At 33.8% G+C, this 16,670-nt stretch overlaps 1 protein-coding gene across 30 annotated transcripts in view; it reads right to left on the reverse strand.

The window, feature by feature from the left end:
- Positions 1–16,670, reverse strand: part of NCOR1 (nuclear receptor corepressor 1) — a gene marked incomplete at its 3' end in the record, with an annotated part of 155,741 nt that overhangs the window by 101,982 nt on the left and 37,089 nt on the right. For all 30 annotated transcript variants that reach the window (XM_081270140.1, XM_081270139.1, XM_081270131.1 and 27 more), the window contains 2 exons: positions 11,108–11,300; positions 5,001–5,183 (listed from right to left, as the gene is read on the reverse strand). In XM_081270140.1, the coding sequence (XP_081126266.1) occupies positions 5,001–5,183; positions 11,108–11,300 (376 nt within the window). The remainder of the gene's footprint in view (positions 1–5,000; positions 5,184–11,107; positions 11,301–16,670) is intronic.

A 16,670-nucleotide genomic window follows, 5' to 3' on the forward strand; every position in this document is an offset into this window, starting at 1 on the left:
AACCAATGTCTGAAACCTAGTAAATGCTCAATGAACAACCACATGAATAGATATAAGCATAAATCCCTTGCCTAAGATAATAAAAAGGATTTAAGTTAAAGTTAGGTCCATTAAAAGGCCTAAAGGAAAAAATACCTATACTACTAAGTAAGACTAGTAGTAAAAGCTCCCAGTCCTGTTTAAGTCAGACCACCCCTAAATCAAAGGATTAAAAATCTGCCAAGAGAGAAGCTTGTAGGAAAATTTCCACTATGGAGTTCCAAATACCCTTATAGTCTGTTATTTTATAAGCGAAAGAAAGATGTTTGAAATCCTGAGATCATTTTTGTGGGTGCAGTATCTTCAATGATGTCCTTTCTTTCCTGCTTAGAGGGCCTTCTTTTAAAATCCCTGTTAAGGAATAAATAATCCTAGGGAAATCACACTTCATTCTTCCTCAATAGCCCTGGGATAAAATCATTATAATTGAAAGGCTAAAAATAAATTAATAAATAACATCGCACACACACACAAGAAAGAAACCCAAACCGTCCTCACCTATTTATTTTTCTATATTAATTTTACATTAATTGTGCTGAATTTTACCTACCTTACTTATCCTAGTTTTAAATCACTAGAGCTATAACCTCAGCCTGTATTGTACCATTTCTAACCTCTCAAATAGTTTCAGATTTTAATTATTTGAGCATTTGGCAGAATTTAAACAGTGATAAAATCAATTGCATCTAGTATGAATTTACTTTTGCATGTGAAAATTTTTACTAATGATTCAACTTTTTTTAAAATTTGCTTTTATTTTCTTGGGGAATTTTTTTTGGGGGGGAATATAATTGTATTCTCTTTTTTTAAATTGATTTTATTTTTTAAATACACGACAGCAGAATGTACTATAATTCTTATTACACATATAGAGCACAATTTTTCATATCTTTGTATAAAGTATGTTCATGTCAGTTCATGTCTTTATACATGTACTTGTTTTTTTTATTTTTATAAAATTCTTATTACACATATATACCACAAGTTTTCATATCTGTTTCTATACAAAGTAGGTTGACACCCAATTTATGTCTTCATACATGTACTTTGGATGATGATATCCATCACATTCCACCATCCCTACTAATCCCCAGCCTCCTCCCCTATAATTATATTTTCTGTGGTAATGTTTCTGCTTCTTATTTCCTTTCTTTGGTTTTACTCTATAATGTCTTACACCTTGGGTACTTAAACATTAATCTTTAAGCTTTAGTTCTTTTCTTTCATTTACTCCGTTTAGCCGCATTCCACAAGTTTTAATTGGTAAAACTTTTTATCGTACATCACAATTTTTTTGACCAGTGCATTAATTATTGTTTTATAAAAATTCCAGGCATATGATTTCTTCTGGTTTATTCTTGGTTGATTTCTAACTCTATAATGGCAAGAGAATGTGATCTTGAAATTTCTGGTTAATTTTTTGATTGTGATGATCAGTTTTCATAAATATTCTGGTTATGCTTGAAAATAATGTGTATTTTTTACTCTTCAAAATTTTATATATATATATATATAATTTCTTATTTTTGTTGGCAACATATCAATTACCACTGGGATTTTAAATTTTTTCATTTTCTCGAGGAGTTGTCAGTTTTTATGTTGTATATTTTTAAGTCCTGATTTTTAGGTGTATAAATTTTTAAAGATTGTTAGTTTCCTATTCAGCTAAACCTTTTTAAAAATTTTTATTAGTTATTGACATTCAGCCTCCAGCAATCTGCTAGATTACTAAATGCTGGGCAACTTAGCGAGACCCTATCTCAAAATAAAATTTAAAAAGGGCTGAGGATAGAGCACTTGCCTAACACATGTGAGGCCCAAGCTTCAATCCCCAGTATTGCAAAATAAAACTCAAAATAAATATTGTTAAATTAAATCCAGCAATTAAATTTTAAAAAGAGGTAATATATCATGACTGTTTTAGGCTGAACACTAAAATACACAGGTGATTTAAAACTAAATGAGTTCATCACATTGAGATATTAAAGGAGAAAGATTTTCAGTAAATGTAAAAAAAAAATGGTATAGCTAAACATTCCTTCATGATTAAATAAAAAGTCTGCATATTGGAATAGAAGGAAATTTTCCAACCTGATAAAGAGTGTCTACAAAAAACTCAACATAAACAATGATAAAATGTAAAACACATTTCTTTAACAGTGGCTTAGTGGTAGAGTGCTTGCTTAGCATGCATGAGGCACTGGGTTGGATCCTCAGAACCACATAAAAATAAAGGTATTGTGTTCACCTAAAACTAAAAAATAATTAAAAATAAATAAATAAATAAATGAAAGCAGCAAAGAACAACAATGATCACTTTAAATATTAGTCTGAACCAGAACAATAAAACAATAGAAAAATAAATAAAAGAAATAAAACTGTAAAGATAAAAACAAAAATGTTATTTTTTAAAATGCTGACATGACTATTACCTATACAGAGGCCCCAAAACAATCTATGAATCATTAGCATAAAAACAATAATTTTGAGAAGCTGCTAGTTAGTATAAAAGAAGTAAAATGTAATATTTAAACAAATAAAAATTTTACAAAGATATTATTAACAATAACATAAAAATATAAAGTATCTAAGTTGACTCTAGCACAAGATATATAAAATATTTTTGGACAAAAGTAAAACATGAACTAGGTACAATGGCATGCACCTGCAATCCCAATGACTTAGAGGCTGAAGGAGGAGGATCACAAGTTCTAATTCAGCCTAGTAAAAGTAATGAAATCTTTTCTCAAAATTTAAAAAAGGCTGGAGTGTACCTCAGTGGTACAGCATTTGACTGGCATATGTGAGGCCCTAAGTTCAATCCCCAGAATCACAAAATAAATAAAACATGAAAAAAAATTAAAAAATGGAAAAGTATACTATATTCATGGATTGTTAAGACTCAAAATCATAAAGATATTTTTTCTGGGCTGGGTATATAACTCACTGGTAAAACACTTGCCTAATATGAGTAAGGCTCTGGGTTCAATCCCCAGTATGCAAAAAATAGAAGACATCACTCCCTCAAAATTGATTTCTACATTCTATATGATTCCCTCTAAAATTTCAGAAAGATTTTTTGGAGAAATGAACAACGTGATCCTACAAATTATATGAGATACAAAATTTTTTGGTAGCTGAAATGTTTACACAGAAGTGGGGCATACCTTACTGAACAAGAATTACTGTAAATCTCTTATAAGTAGGAGAACCTAAGAAGACAATACCAGCAGACAGGAACCCAAAGCCCAGAAAGCAATCTATTTATAGATGTAAACATTAATTATAATAGAGTCAATACTAAAGAGCAGTTGGGGGGGAGGCTTTTGACTGTTACCTTGAGGGTGACAAAAAGTTAATTTCCAGTGGATTAAAGAATAATGTGGAAAGCAAAACTATAAATCTTTAAGAATATAATAAATTACCTTATTCATAAGACTTAAAGAAATTCTGTTCACCAAAAAACACCACTGACAAGGAGACAGAAAAAGTGGAACCCTTATAAACTTCTGGTGGGAAGATAAAATGGTTCAGCCACTTTGGAAGACAGTTGGAAGTTCCTCAAACATTTAAATGGATTTACCACATGACCCAGCAATTCCACTCCTGGATGTATATCCAAGGGGGAAAACATGTCAATGCAAAAATATGAATATCACATCAGCATTATTCATCATAGTCAAAAAGTGGACAAACCAAATGATTACCAACTAATAAATGAACAAATAAAATATAGCCAAGCAATGGAACTATTATTCAATCATAGAAAGTAATAAAGTGTCCACACAAAATACTTCATGGATGAATCTTGAAAACATGCTAAGTAAATGCAGTCAAACACAAAAAGTCACATAAGTTATATTGCTATAGGCCAAAATGTCCAAAATGCACAAATCATAGATACAGACAGTTGAGGGGAAGCCAAAGGATGAAAATGAGGGAAATGGGGAGTAACTACTAATTGATATGGGGCTTTCTCTTAAAGTAATAAAAATTAACTTGATATCTGGAATTACTGATGATGGCAAATCTTTATAAATACATTACAAGCACTTTGAAAAGGTAAGTATTGTGGAATATGACATATAATCCTAATTTTTAAAAAGTCCTTCCTTGAGCCAGGTGGCATACACCTGTAATCATAGCTACTTGAGAGTTGAGGCAGGAGGAACACTTGAGTTCAGGAGTTACGGACCAGTCTAGACAATATATCAAGGCAAAATACTTTCTCATTTAAAAAGCAAATCCTTCCTTAAAAAAACGAAATGACAAACCACAACTTAAATGATATCTATGATGTACATAACTGACAAGTCTTTAAGAAATCTTTTTCCCCCCACACATGCTAGGCAAGTGCTTTATCCCTAAACTACATCCACAACTCTTTTTCTTATGAGATAGGGTCTCACTAAGTTGCTGAGACTAGCCTCAAACTTATGATCCTTCTGCCTTGGCCTATCAAGTAGCTGGGATTACAGGCATGCAACACTACACCTGGTAGGAAATAAAGATAAGAAAATAACAAAACAACTTAAGAGGATACAAGACCTTAATGATACATCCTGGGAAAACAAGCCACAAACAAGTGAAAATAAGCCCAGCCTCATTTCTAATCAAGGAAATGCAAATTAAAACCAAAGTGAAAACTACTTCATATCCAAATGAAAAAAAATATACATCAAGTAAAGATAAGGATGGGCATAAACTAATACACATCCATGCTACAAATGGGAATGTAAAATTATACTCTCATTTTAACAAATTTGGCATCATACAGTACACTCAAAGAATATATAATCAGACTGTACAGAAACTAAGAAAACTAATAGCCAAAAAAAGCAAATCACAGACTATATAAGGAATGATTCCTTTTATATATAGTTCTAAAATATGGAAAATTCAACATTACCTTCTTTAGGGGGAAAACATATTAGCATATATTAAGAAATAAAAACACTTACTTGTTTCTTTTTCAGTTTAAGGATCTGCTGTTCTACTTTCGCAATTTCTCTATCTACACGATCCATACTCTGTATTAACTCTTCTTTTGAAAGCTTGGAAGGTGAAGCATTTTGATCATCTCCACATGGTTGCCCAGAGATTGGAGAAGATGGAGCTTCATGTTTGCCTCCAAATGCTGGATCCTTTAAAGAAATTTGAGACCAGAAATTTATTTCTCACTAACAGCACACTGGCTGAGTCAAGATGGTCTTAACTGAAAAAGTAACTTTTAAAATACAGCAGAGCCATGTGTACTATTTCCCTAACAGCAGTCTCTTACTACCAATTTTCATATCCACACACAAGCAAATATATATACATAAATCCCACAGATGGTTACAGAACTTTTCTAGTTTAGATGAATCATTCACTATTTTGAAGACCCTAAAAGCTATACACAGTGAAGTGGCCAGGTGGTTGATCAGTCTTCAGTAACAATACTGACACTACTGGGAAATTCTAGGAAAAGAAAAGGAAAGAAAGAGATAAATTTCTGAGCCATTTTCTTGCAACGGCTCTTTAAAATAAGAATAAGAAATAGTGTCTCTCCAGGTAAAGCCTGTGTGTCCACCCAACTTAACAGCTATGATATGGCCAAGAACTCCTATCAAAAATTTTTCAGGGCCTGGGGGATGTAGCTGAGTAGTACAGTATATGCTCAGCATGTATAAGGCCCTGGGTTCAATCCCCAATATCTATCTCTCTCTCTCTCTCTCTCTCTCTCTCTCTCTCTCTCTCTCACACACACACATACACACACACACACACACAGTTTTCAGAATTTCTAAGGATCAAAGCTGAGGCACAGAAGTCAGACCTAGGAACATTTGTTCTTACCATTTTTAGGCCTAACATCGTAAAGCAGACAGACAACTAAGCCTGTCCATACTATAACACATGTAATCTCTCTTTAGTGAAAAACCATCATCTTACTTTACACACACACACACCAAAAAAAAAAAAAAAAAAAGGAAAAGAAAAACTTCATCAATTCCACCAACAAATCTGCAAAAGAATGAAAGCCCCTCCACCCAAAATCTACTATCACAATATACACACAAAATCACTAACTTCCAATATGAGGTAAAGATATAAGCAACGTCATAAAACAAATGAATTTTAGTTTGAGGTTTTAGTTTTCTTTAGGCTATGAGAAGCCCAGAATGAGAATGATAAGTTAAACTATAAAAACCTAACAGGTATTAAATAATGAGCCTGGTACAGTGTTGCTGATTTGTAATCCCAGAGGCTTGGGAGGCTGAGGCAGGAGAATCAAGTGTTTGAAAACAGCCTCAGCAATTTAGCAAGGCCCTAAGCAACTTGACAAGACCCTGTCTCTACATATAAAAAGGGGCTGGGATGTGGCTCAGTGAGTGGTTAAGTGCCCCAGGGTTCAATTCCCAGTACCAAAAAACAAACAAAACCTAGCTGGTTCTAATTCTAAACCAAGAATGTACAGAAGAGATAACTAAATAATTGTCTCAAACCACTTTGCTTCAGAGACCGCAGCTAAAACATAACATGTATATTGCTAAAAAGCCTAAAAAGGCTAAACCTGACATAGCACACACTTAATAAAAGGGACATCTGGAGAAAAGACGATGGTGGCTACATCCTAAAATCCTATACAACTCTATAAGGAAGCCTTAATAAAACAAAGAATAATATAGCTCAGAGGCAGAATAGTTGCCTAATATGCACAAGGCCTATCTCTAGAACCTCCAAAAAAAAAAAAAAAAAACTGAAAAGTATATGCATATATATGTATACACACACATATAAATCTAAAAAAAATTTAAATAACAATAGATCAATAATACAGTTAAATTCCTGTATCATTTAGGTTTAATATGCAGTTTATCTTTAGCAGCCTTAAACCCTGTACTTCATGCTTCCTCTGTTACAATATAAATTCTTGAAGTTACTAGTTTTCAAAAGAAAACAGTGTCTTCAAAATAAGAAATAATACCTGGGGTATGACCATCTCCCCATCAACCTTAAAAAACAAAATATAGGCGGAAATATCTTTATAATATCTTTTTAACATTCAAATCTTCACTAATACCATGAAAGGCATAGTAATTCTTCTTTTTTTGGTACTGGATATTTAACCTAGGAGTACTTTACCCCTAAGCCACATCTCTAGCCCTTTTCATTTTCAGACAGCATTTCAATAAGTTGCTTAGGGCATCACTAAATTGCTGAGGCTGGCCTTGAAATTGCAATCCTCCTGTCTCCATTCCTCCTGAGTCGCCCACCAAAGCATAACAATCTTGAATTCACTAAACCAGCTACTCTAGCACTAAATGAAGACTAACTGCAGAATTTGTTAATTTTCTTAAGGTCTTCTTTAATTGTGAGATAGCTTGTTCCTGAAAACTTTGAAACATTAATATACAGAGAAAAATATTTAGTGAATCATCCGGACTTCCATGTTATATTAATATTTGTGTTATATAATTATGTATAAATGTAAAACATTATACTTTCATCAGTAGATTTTGAAAATGCTCCACAGGTAATTCTGATGCATGCCCTAAGAATTGGTATTACATATCAATATTTTCCACGACTTCCTTTCTGATTAAATATTTAACAAAAAGATAAAACTCCTGAGTACATCCTTATATGACAGAATCTAGGCACAAAATTACAATTGAAACATTGTCCCCACCTTCATGCAACATCCAGACAGCTATTTTTTTAAAAAAAAAAAAGAATTAATTTCCTACTCACGTCTTATATCAAAATAAAAGCCAAGAAATAACAAACATAAGAGGCTTATCAGCAAATCACAAAAAAAACTTTAAAAAATGACATCTTGGGCTTAGGAAGGATAATAACAAAACATACTATTTAAAAAGAAAAACTGATGAAACAAAAACAATCTTCTGATTATCAAAATTATAATAAATGTAAGAGGCAAATAATGAAATGGGGAAACCATCTGAAAACATTAACTAAAAACTCAACATAAAATCAAAAACAAACAACAGAAAAATTGGGGCTGGGGATGTGGCTCAAGCGGTAGCACGCTCGCCTGGCATGCGTGAGGCCCGGGTTCGATTCTCAGCACCACATACAAACAAAGATGTTGTGTCTGCCAATAACTAAAAAATAAATATTAAAATTCTCTCTCTCTCTTTCTCTCTCTCCCTCTCTCACTCTCTCTTTAAAAAAAAAAAAAAAAACAGAAAAATGAGTCGGGTAAGCAGATCTAGGGGTTCCTTTCAACTTAAGAGGATCTATATAGGTCTCCGACTTTTCCTCAATATTGGTTTCCCAACTATAAAATGGAAATAAGCTTAGGTGCTGTGGGCACACCTATCATACCAGCAGCTCCAGATGAGGCATGAGGACTGCAAACTCAAAGCCAGCCTCAGCAACTTCATGAGGCCCTAAGCAACTTAGCAAGACCCTGTCTCTAAAAATAAAAAGGATCTAGGATGTAATTCAATGGTTGAGCACCCCTGTGTGCAATCAATCCCTTTTTTTTTGGTAGCAAAAAAAAAAAAGAAAAAAGGAAATAGGTCTTACTTTGATCCAACATGTTACATTTTAATGAATGAGTGCTTAAGATTCCCTTCTGCTAATATATATATCTTTAAATTATATTATGATAAATTATTCAGTCTTGAAAGAACTTTATTTGCTATGTTTAAGGGTTTTTTTCCTTTTAATGCAGTAAAACATTTCTTATAAACCAGAAACACTATATAATAATGGTGCATCACATGGTCAGGTGTGTCTCAAACCTCCCAGAAGCTAGCTTACCACAAAGAGTTTTCTACATTCAACTTATTATTTTTGAAAACTTACATAAAAGTTAAATGAATAATAAAATGGACAGTCATTTATCCTTCATCTAGATTTACCAGTTGTATGCTATATTTGCTTTCTCTTTATATATACAAATTGTTCTTGAACTATTTGAAAATAAAGTGTAGACTTACTATTTTTTAAATTATTTTTCATTGCATAAAATCTCAAAGAAAATTGTGGGTATTTATTCACGATATTAGGGAAGAAAAGGCAATTAGCCATAAAAGTAAATAGAGGAAAGAGGTTTGATGTGAAAAACATTTTTGGGGGGTTACCACGGATTGAACTCAGGGCACTAAAATCACTGAGCCACATCCCCAGCCCTATTTTGTATTTTATTTAGAGACAGGATCTCACTGAGTAGCTTAGCATGTCACTTTTGCTGAGGCTGGCTTTGATTTTGCAATCCTCCTGCCCTAGCTTCCAGAGTTGCTGGGATTATTGGCATGTGCCACCGCACCCAGCTCTGTCAGAAACATTTTAAACTTCAGTATGCTATAAAGATAAAAAAAAAAAAAAAAATTTAGCAGGCACAGTGGTGCATGCCTGTAATCCCAGCAGCTCAGGATGCTGAGACAGGAGGATCACAGGTTCAAAGACAGCCTCAGCAAAAGCAAAGAGCTAAGCAACTCAGTGAGACCCTGTCTCTAAATAAAATACAAAATAGGGCTGGGGATGTGGGTCAATGGTTGAGTGCCCCTGAGTTAAATCCCAAATAACAAAAGAAAAAAAAATAGAGCTAGGTGTGATTGCACACACTTGTAATCCCAGTGGTTTGGAGTTTGAAGCCAGGAAGACAGAGAGTTTGAAGCCAGCCTCAGCAACTCAGCAAGACACTAAGGAACTCAGCAAGACCCTGTCTCTACATAAAATATCCAAAAAAAAAAAAAAAAAAAAAAAAAAGGCGGGGGGGCGCCTGGGGATGTGACTCAGTAGTTAAGTGCCCCTGCTTCAAAAAAAAAAAAATTAAGACAAAAGACAGTGGGGAAAGCATTAACAGATGTTAATAAAAATGGTTAATATGCCACTGTTAAGCATTTCTTAATTTATTTTAAAACAAGTATTTATTCAATACCTACTTGTTAGGTATTTCCTACTCTACAGATTTAATAAGGAAAACAGACCACTGAAAAAGATAAGCATAACAACAAAGCAAAAGCATAATACAGAGACACATTTCACAAAAGAAGGGTAGTAACAAACACAAGAGGAAAAATAATGTGAGCTTAAAAGAACTCTCATAAATTCACTCTATGCTTTATTTGAAATGTTACAAAATATAGTTAACACTAAAAGTATTTGTTCCATCTGATTGTATGAATGACTCTAGTTAACCATAATATACTATATACTTGAAAATTGCTAAGAGATTTTATTTTTTTTTAATTTTTTTTTTGAGAGAGAGAGAGAGAGAGAGAGAATAGTTTTTAATATTTATTTTTTAGTTTTCAGCGGACACAACATCTTTGTTGGTATGTGGTGCTGAGGATCGAACCCGGGCTGCACGCATGCCAGGCGAGCGCGCTACCGCTTGAGCCATATCCCCAGCCCCTGCTAAGAGATTTTAAATGTTCTTACCACATAAAAGGCAACTACAAGAGGTAAAAAATACATTAGTTTGATTGACTCATTCCAAAATATACATATATATCAAATATCACATAGTGCAGTAAATATATAAAATTTTATTTAAAAATTAACGAAATAAGGGAGTCATTATCTGCAAATAAACTACATCACTTCTTTCCTCTATCATTTCCAAGTTTTCTGTATTTGTAATACTTATACAAATTAGAAGCAAATTTTTTTCTACATTAAAAACTATAGTTAAACTGCACCTAAAATGTGTTTTCTCCTATGTAGTAAGTTAATAAATTGCTACTAAATTATAGGGGCTTATTTAAAATATACTTTAAATTTGACAAAACTGGTAGTCTTGAGTGCCTCAGACCATATTTAATAGTGCAGCAAGTCAGTCCAAATTTCTGAGAATTAGCCAATGGAAATTTTTCTTTATCAGTTCTCAGATTGTTTCCATTTCCTAAAAAGTCAAAAGTACTGACTTTAAAGTCTAGAGAACTAAATCTGTGTTATATGGTTCTATTTAACAAAATTTTTACTTTCCTATTAGCAGTAACCTTTAGGGAGTGGCATAACTGGACTGTCTTTTAGGCACTGTGCCTGAATATGGCTAAATAAACATTACAAACCTATAGCTCCACAGGGCAAGAGAACAAATATTTACCTTTTTAGCATCTGCAGAAGACCTCAATCCTTCTGGCAGCGTGTGCACTAAAGGTAAAACCGCAGCACTGACACGCTGAAAATGGGAATCAGAAACCTGCTCCAGACGTGGTCGCTTGGATTCCAGTGAATCATGATCCACTGTGGCTGGGCCTGGGTGAAACTGTTCATATCCAGTTCTCCTCTCTTGAGGCCTAATACGTATAACAACAACCAAAAAAAATTCTTGAAAATTTTTAAGTGATACTTCTAACATCCTGGTAAGACTTTTAAATAAATTAAAAATTTGTAAAAATTTGTGTTTATTTTCAAAGTGAACTCCTTCCTGCCTCCTGCTCAACTCAGAATAATATATACCGTACTAGAGTACTATTAAACTTCTAATTCTAATAACAGATTCTTTGGCAGGGAAGGGAAGGATGGTAAAAAAAAAAAAAAATCTAGAAGTAAATGACAAAAGATTTTGATTTGCAAAAGAAATTACAAGTTCCTAAAGGATATCCATAAAATAGTCTTAAACCCTATGCCATAAAATATGAATTCCAGATCTGAGGATTTTTCAACCAATAATAAAAATAAGCAGAAAAAAAAAACCAACACAAAACTCCCAGCTACTGCTACATGGAGAGACTAGTGACTTGAAGTAAAGTGTCATCAAGTCTTAAAGATTGGTCTATTACATGCCAGGCACAGTGGCACAGAATTATAATCCCAGCTACTAGGGAGGCTCAGGCAGAAGGATTCAAGGTCCAGGATAGTGTAGGCAAACTAGTGAGGCCCTGTTTCAAAACAAATAAGGGGGTAGGGTGGGTGTAGTTCAGTGGGAGAGCACTTGCATCACATGTGGGAGGACTTGAGTTCAATCCCTACTACCACTAAAGAGAAAAGAAAAAAAAGACCAAGTTTTTTCCAATACTGTTTCTTAGCACATCATCCTGACCCCCAAAACTCTAAATTTCCCCCCAAAAGAACAAAGTGTCTTGAAAGTTAGGATGCATCTGTTATTTGTCTACATGATGTATTACAGAGTCTTGGTTATGGGTATTCATTAACTTGACAATTTTCTACCAAAGTATTTACAGAGGTGATATTTTACTTTATGGCCAAGCTTTAAATTAACGTCTCAAAAAAACAACATTTCACTGAAAACATAATCATTGGGTTTCATGTTTAGGAGAGATGATAAAATAAATGCTAAGGCCTATAAAATTATACTTCAAAAATTGTAAACCTCATTTAAAACACAAAATTCCATGACCTCTTAAAATGAAGAACCTTGTCACAAAAAACAGTGGAGCAAGAAGCTTTAGGAATAAAACAAGGATGACCACTGGACATTCTTGTCAGACCATCAGGCAAGAAAAAGAAATAAAAAGTGTCCAAAATTGGAAAAGCATTCCTGTTCACAGAAGACATGATCTCTTACATAGAAAATACTAAAGAAGCCACATAAAATGCTTAAGAGTAAATAAACAAATGCAATGAAGTTGCAGGACACAAAAATCAACACACAAAATCCCATTGTATTTCACATACTAGCTTTGAACAACCTGAGAAGGATTTTAAAAATAATTCTATTTGCAATAGCACCTGAATGAAATAAGAATAAAATTTGACCAAGGAGGATCAAGACTTAAACACTGAAACTCAGAAAACACAGCTGGAATAAAAGATTTAAAAAAAAAAAAGTAGGAAATTTAGCTGGGTGCTTGTGGCACACACCTATAATCTCCAGGAGGATCACAAGTTCAAAGCCAGCCTCAGCAAAAGTGAGGTACTAAGCAACTCAGTGAGACCCTGTCTCTAAATAAAAAAAAAACAAAAAATAGGTCTGGGGATGTAGATCAGTGGTCAAGTGCCCCTGAGTTCAATCTCTAGTGCCCCCTCCTCCAAAACAGTAAGAAATTTCATGTTCATGTATTGGAAGATGTAACACTGTTGAGATAATACAAAGTAACTTAACAGAGTCATTCAATGTGATCTCCATCAAATCCCCATTGGCATTTTTGTAAAGAAGTAGAAAGACTATCTTAAAATTTATATGGAGGGGCTGGAGTTGTGGCTCGGTAGTAGAGCGCTTGCCTAGCATGTGTGAGGCACTGGGTTAGATTCTCAGCACCGCATTATAAATAAATAAAATAAAGGTCCATTGACAACTAAAAAATTAAAAAATTTATATGGAATGTCAACATGATCTTGGGAAAAAAAGAACAAAGTTGAAGAGCTTGCACTTCACAATTTCAACAACAATAGCTACATTAATCAAGAGATTCATCCTCCACTCATTAGCCAGAAGTAATCTATCAAACACATTTTACTCCAGTCAGAATGACAGCTATTAAGAATACAAACAATAATAAATGCTGGAGAAGATGTAGGGGAAAAAAATACTTTTCCATTGTTGATGGGTTTGTAAATTAGTATAACCACTCTGGAAATCAATATGGAATTTCCTCAAAACATTAGAAATGAAACCATTACATGAACCACCTATACTTCTCCTCAGTATTTATGATAAAGAATTAAAGTCATCATACTGATTATAAGGAAACAGGCATATGCATGTTTATAATAGCACAATTCACAATAGCCAAACTATGGAACCAGATGAAAAGATAAAGAAAATGTGATCCACACACATTCATACAAACAGCAGAGTTTTACTCAGGCATAAAGAAAAATGAAATTAGGTCATCTGCAGGTAAATGGATGGAGCTTGAGAATACTATGTTAAGCAAAATAAACCTAATTCAGAAGGTCAAGGGTCATATGTTTTCCCTCATATGTGAAAACTAAAGAAGAAAAAGGAAAAGAAAGTTGGGGAGGGGGGGTCTCATGAAAACTGAAGGGAGATCAGTAGATTAAGGACACCATGGGAAGAAAGAGTAAAGGGAAAGCGGGTAAATGGGGAATAATATTGGCCAAGTTATGCACATAGGAATATGTAACAACAAATTTCACCATTAAGTAGAACTATAATGCAACAATTTTAAAAAAATGGGGGAAAAAAACTACCATCTGTCATGAGGTTAAAGGCCAAGCCAGTCAACACAGCACAAAGAATCAAAGTTATTGCTAGCCCACAAGAAAACCCTCTGTCAACCTAGAGTTCCTCTTAAACTTTAAGGGGAAAACATTTTTTGTTCAATTACATAATTTCTATACTTTACAAGTTTCTCCAGTCCAGAAATATATGCTATTATGTTAGATGATCTTCATATTTTTCTACTTCTTTGTAACTGCCTAAACTTTGTCCTTCTGCATTCATTCTGATTCTGTCAAGACTTCTTACTTTTCAATCATACCTTATTTTATTCCTTGATCCTTTTCATTTTATATACTGATTTTATAAAGGTGGGCAGGGTGATACCTGAATGTCCAATCAATCATTTTATTTCTTTGGTTGTCTTATCATTTTATTTTTGAATGTATCATTTTAAGTTCTTTAACAGTACACTGCACTAATAGGGTATATTCTTGGTTTGTGTTTCTTACACAAAAGGCTTTTGGGGGGGAGGGCACACCGAGTTTTCTTTAATTTCTCTTTCCAGGTATGTTATTTGCTGTGTTCAAGCCTCTGCTGATCTACTCTTCCAAACAGACATATAAATTACTCCTGAGGGCTTGCTCATCACCCTGGAAAATTTCACACCACAGGTCCTCTATCTGCAGCCACTGAGAAACCAAGACAGCAGAATGGGAATGTCTAAGCAAACCATTCACTACCACCCCCATTTAACTTTTCTCCAATTAGGAAACATGCATGAGAAATCCTAGGATACTATTGACCCTCTTTCTTTCTCTCAACACTGCTTCTTTGAGAATTAAAAGTAGGTATGGTGGGTAGGGATGTGGCTCAAGCAGTAACGCGCTCACCTGGCATGTGCAAGGCGCTGGGTTCGATCCTCAGCACCACATAAAAATAAAGATGTTGTGTCCTCCAAAAAAAACTAAAAAATAAATATTAAAAAAATTCTCTCTCTCTTTAAAAAAAAAAAAGTAGATAACAGGAGGTCAAGTCATTCAAATTTCCTTCTAATTCCTTTCCCTAAATCTCATTTTTCCAAGTTCATGGTAGAACATACTTTTCTTTTTTTCATACAACTTAAAAATTTTAAACCTTTTTAAAAACTACTTTTGGATATTTGTTAGAAATTGGGGAGGGTTAACAAATTATCTCCACAAATTTCACCAAAAAGTATACATATAGTAATTTTAAATGTAGCCAAATAATTTTAAATCTTATCATCATAATATCTGAACAAGTAAATACATTTTAAAGATAGGAAATAAGGTTCCTTATACAATTGAAAACTAGAAAGGAAATTTAATAAATGTAGTGAATAGTGAAGAAATTACTACAGATATCTCAGAACTAAAACAGATAATAAGGGCCTGTTATAATTATTTGTCACTAATAAATAAATTCCTAGAAAAATATAACCTACTAAGATTGAATCATAAAGAAATAGAAAGTCTGACCAAACCAATCACACACACAAATTGAAAAAGCAATCATAATTTCCCAGAAATGAGAAGTCCAGGATGAGATGGCTTCAGGCTGAATTTTACAAAATATCCAAAGAAAAATTAATACTAACAAATCTTAAACTATTCAAAAAATGAGAGCTTGAGGGCTAATTCCAAACACATTTTATGAGGCCAACATCACCTTGATTCCTAAACCAGAAAACAACAGGCCAGTCTCTCTGATAGATTACTGATGCAAAAATCCTCAATAAAAATATTAGCAAATGAATCCAAAAATATATCAAAAAGATGATACGCCATGCGTCATTCCGACTCGGCTATGGCTCTCAGCATCGAGCAACTAGCACAACACCAGTAATCCCAGCAGATCAGGAGGCTGTGAAGGAGATCACAAGTTGAAAGGTAGCCTCAGCAACAGTGAGGTGCTAAGCTATTCAGTGAGACCCTATCTCTAAATAAAATACAAAACAGGGCTGGGGATGTGGCTCAGTGGTTGAGTGCCCCCCGAGTTCAATCCCTAGTAACCCCCCTAAAAAAAAATACATCATAACCAAGTGGAATTTATCCCAAGCATGAAAGACTGGTTTAGCATATACAAACCCATCCATGTGTTACATCACATTAAGAAAAGACATAACATCAATTGATGTGAAAAAGCATCCAACAAAATCCAACTCTTTTTCCCTGCCCCTACTCCCAGTGCAGTGAATAGAACCTAGGGGCCTCATACATACTAGGCAAGCTATCTACCACTGAGATACATCTCCATCTTCCAACATCCTTTCCTGATAAAAACTAATACTTGAGCTAGGGTTGTGGCTCAGTGGTAGAGAACTTGCCTAGCACTTGTGAGGCACCAAGTTCAATCCTCAGCACCACATAAATAATAAAATAAAGTTATTATGTCCACCTACCACTGAAAATAAATAAAATTTATAAAAATAATGGGAAAAAAACCCTAACAATTTGGATATAGAAGTTCCTCTACATAATTAAGACCATTTATGAAAAACCCACAGCTAACATTATAATCAATGAAAGTTCTACTATAATCTGGTACAATAAATTTTTTT

Source organism: Spermophilus citellus (genome assembly GCF_964194105.1).
Source record: "Spermophilus citellus genome assembly, chromosome: 17".
In the NCBI taxonomy this organism is placed as follows: domain Eukaryota; kingdom Metazoa; phylum Chordata; class Mammalia; order Rodentia; family Sciuridae; genus Spermophilus; species Spermophilus citellus.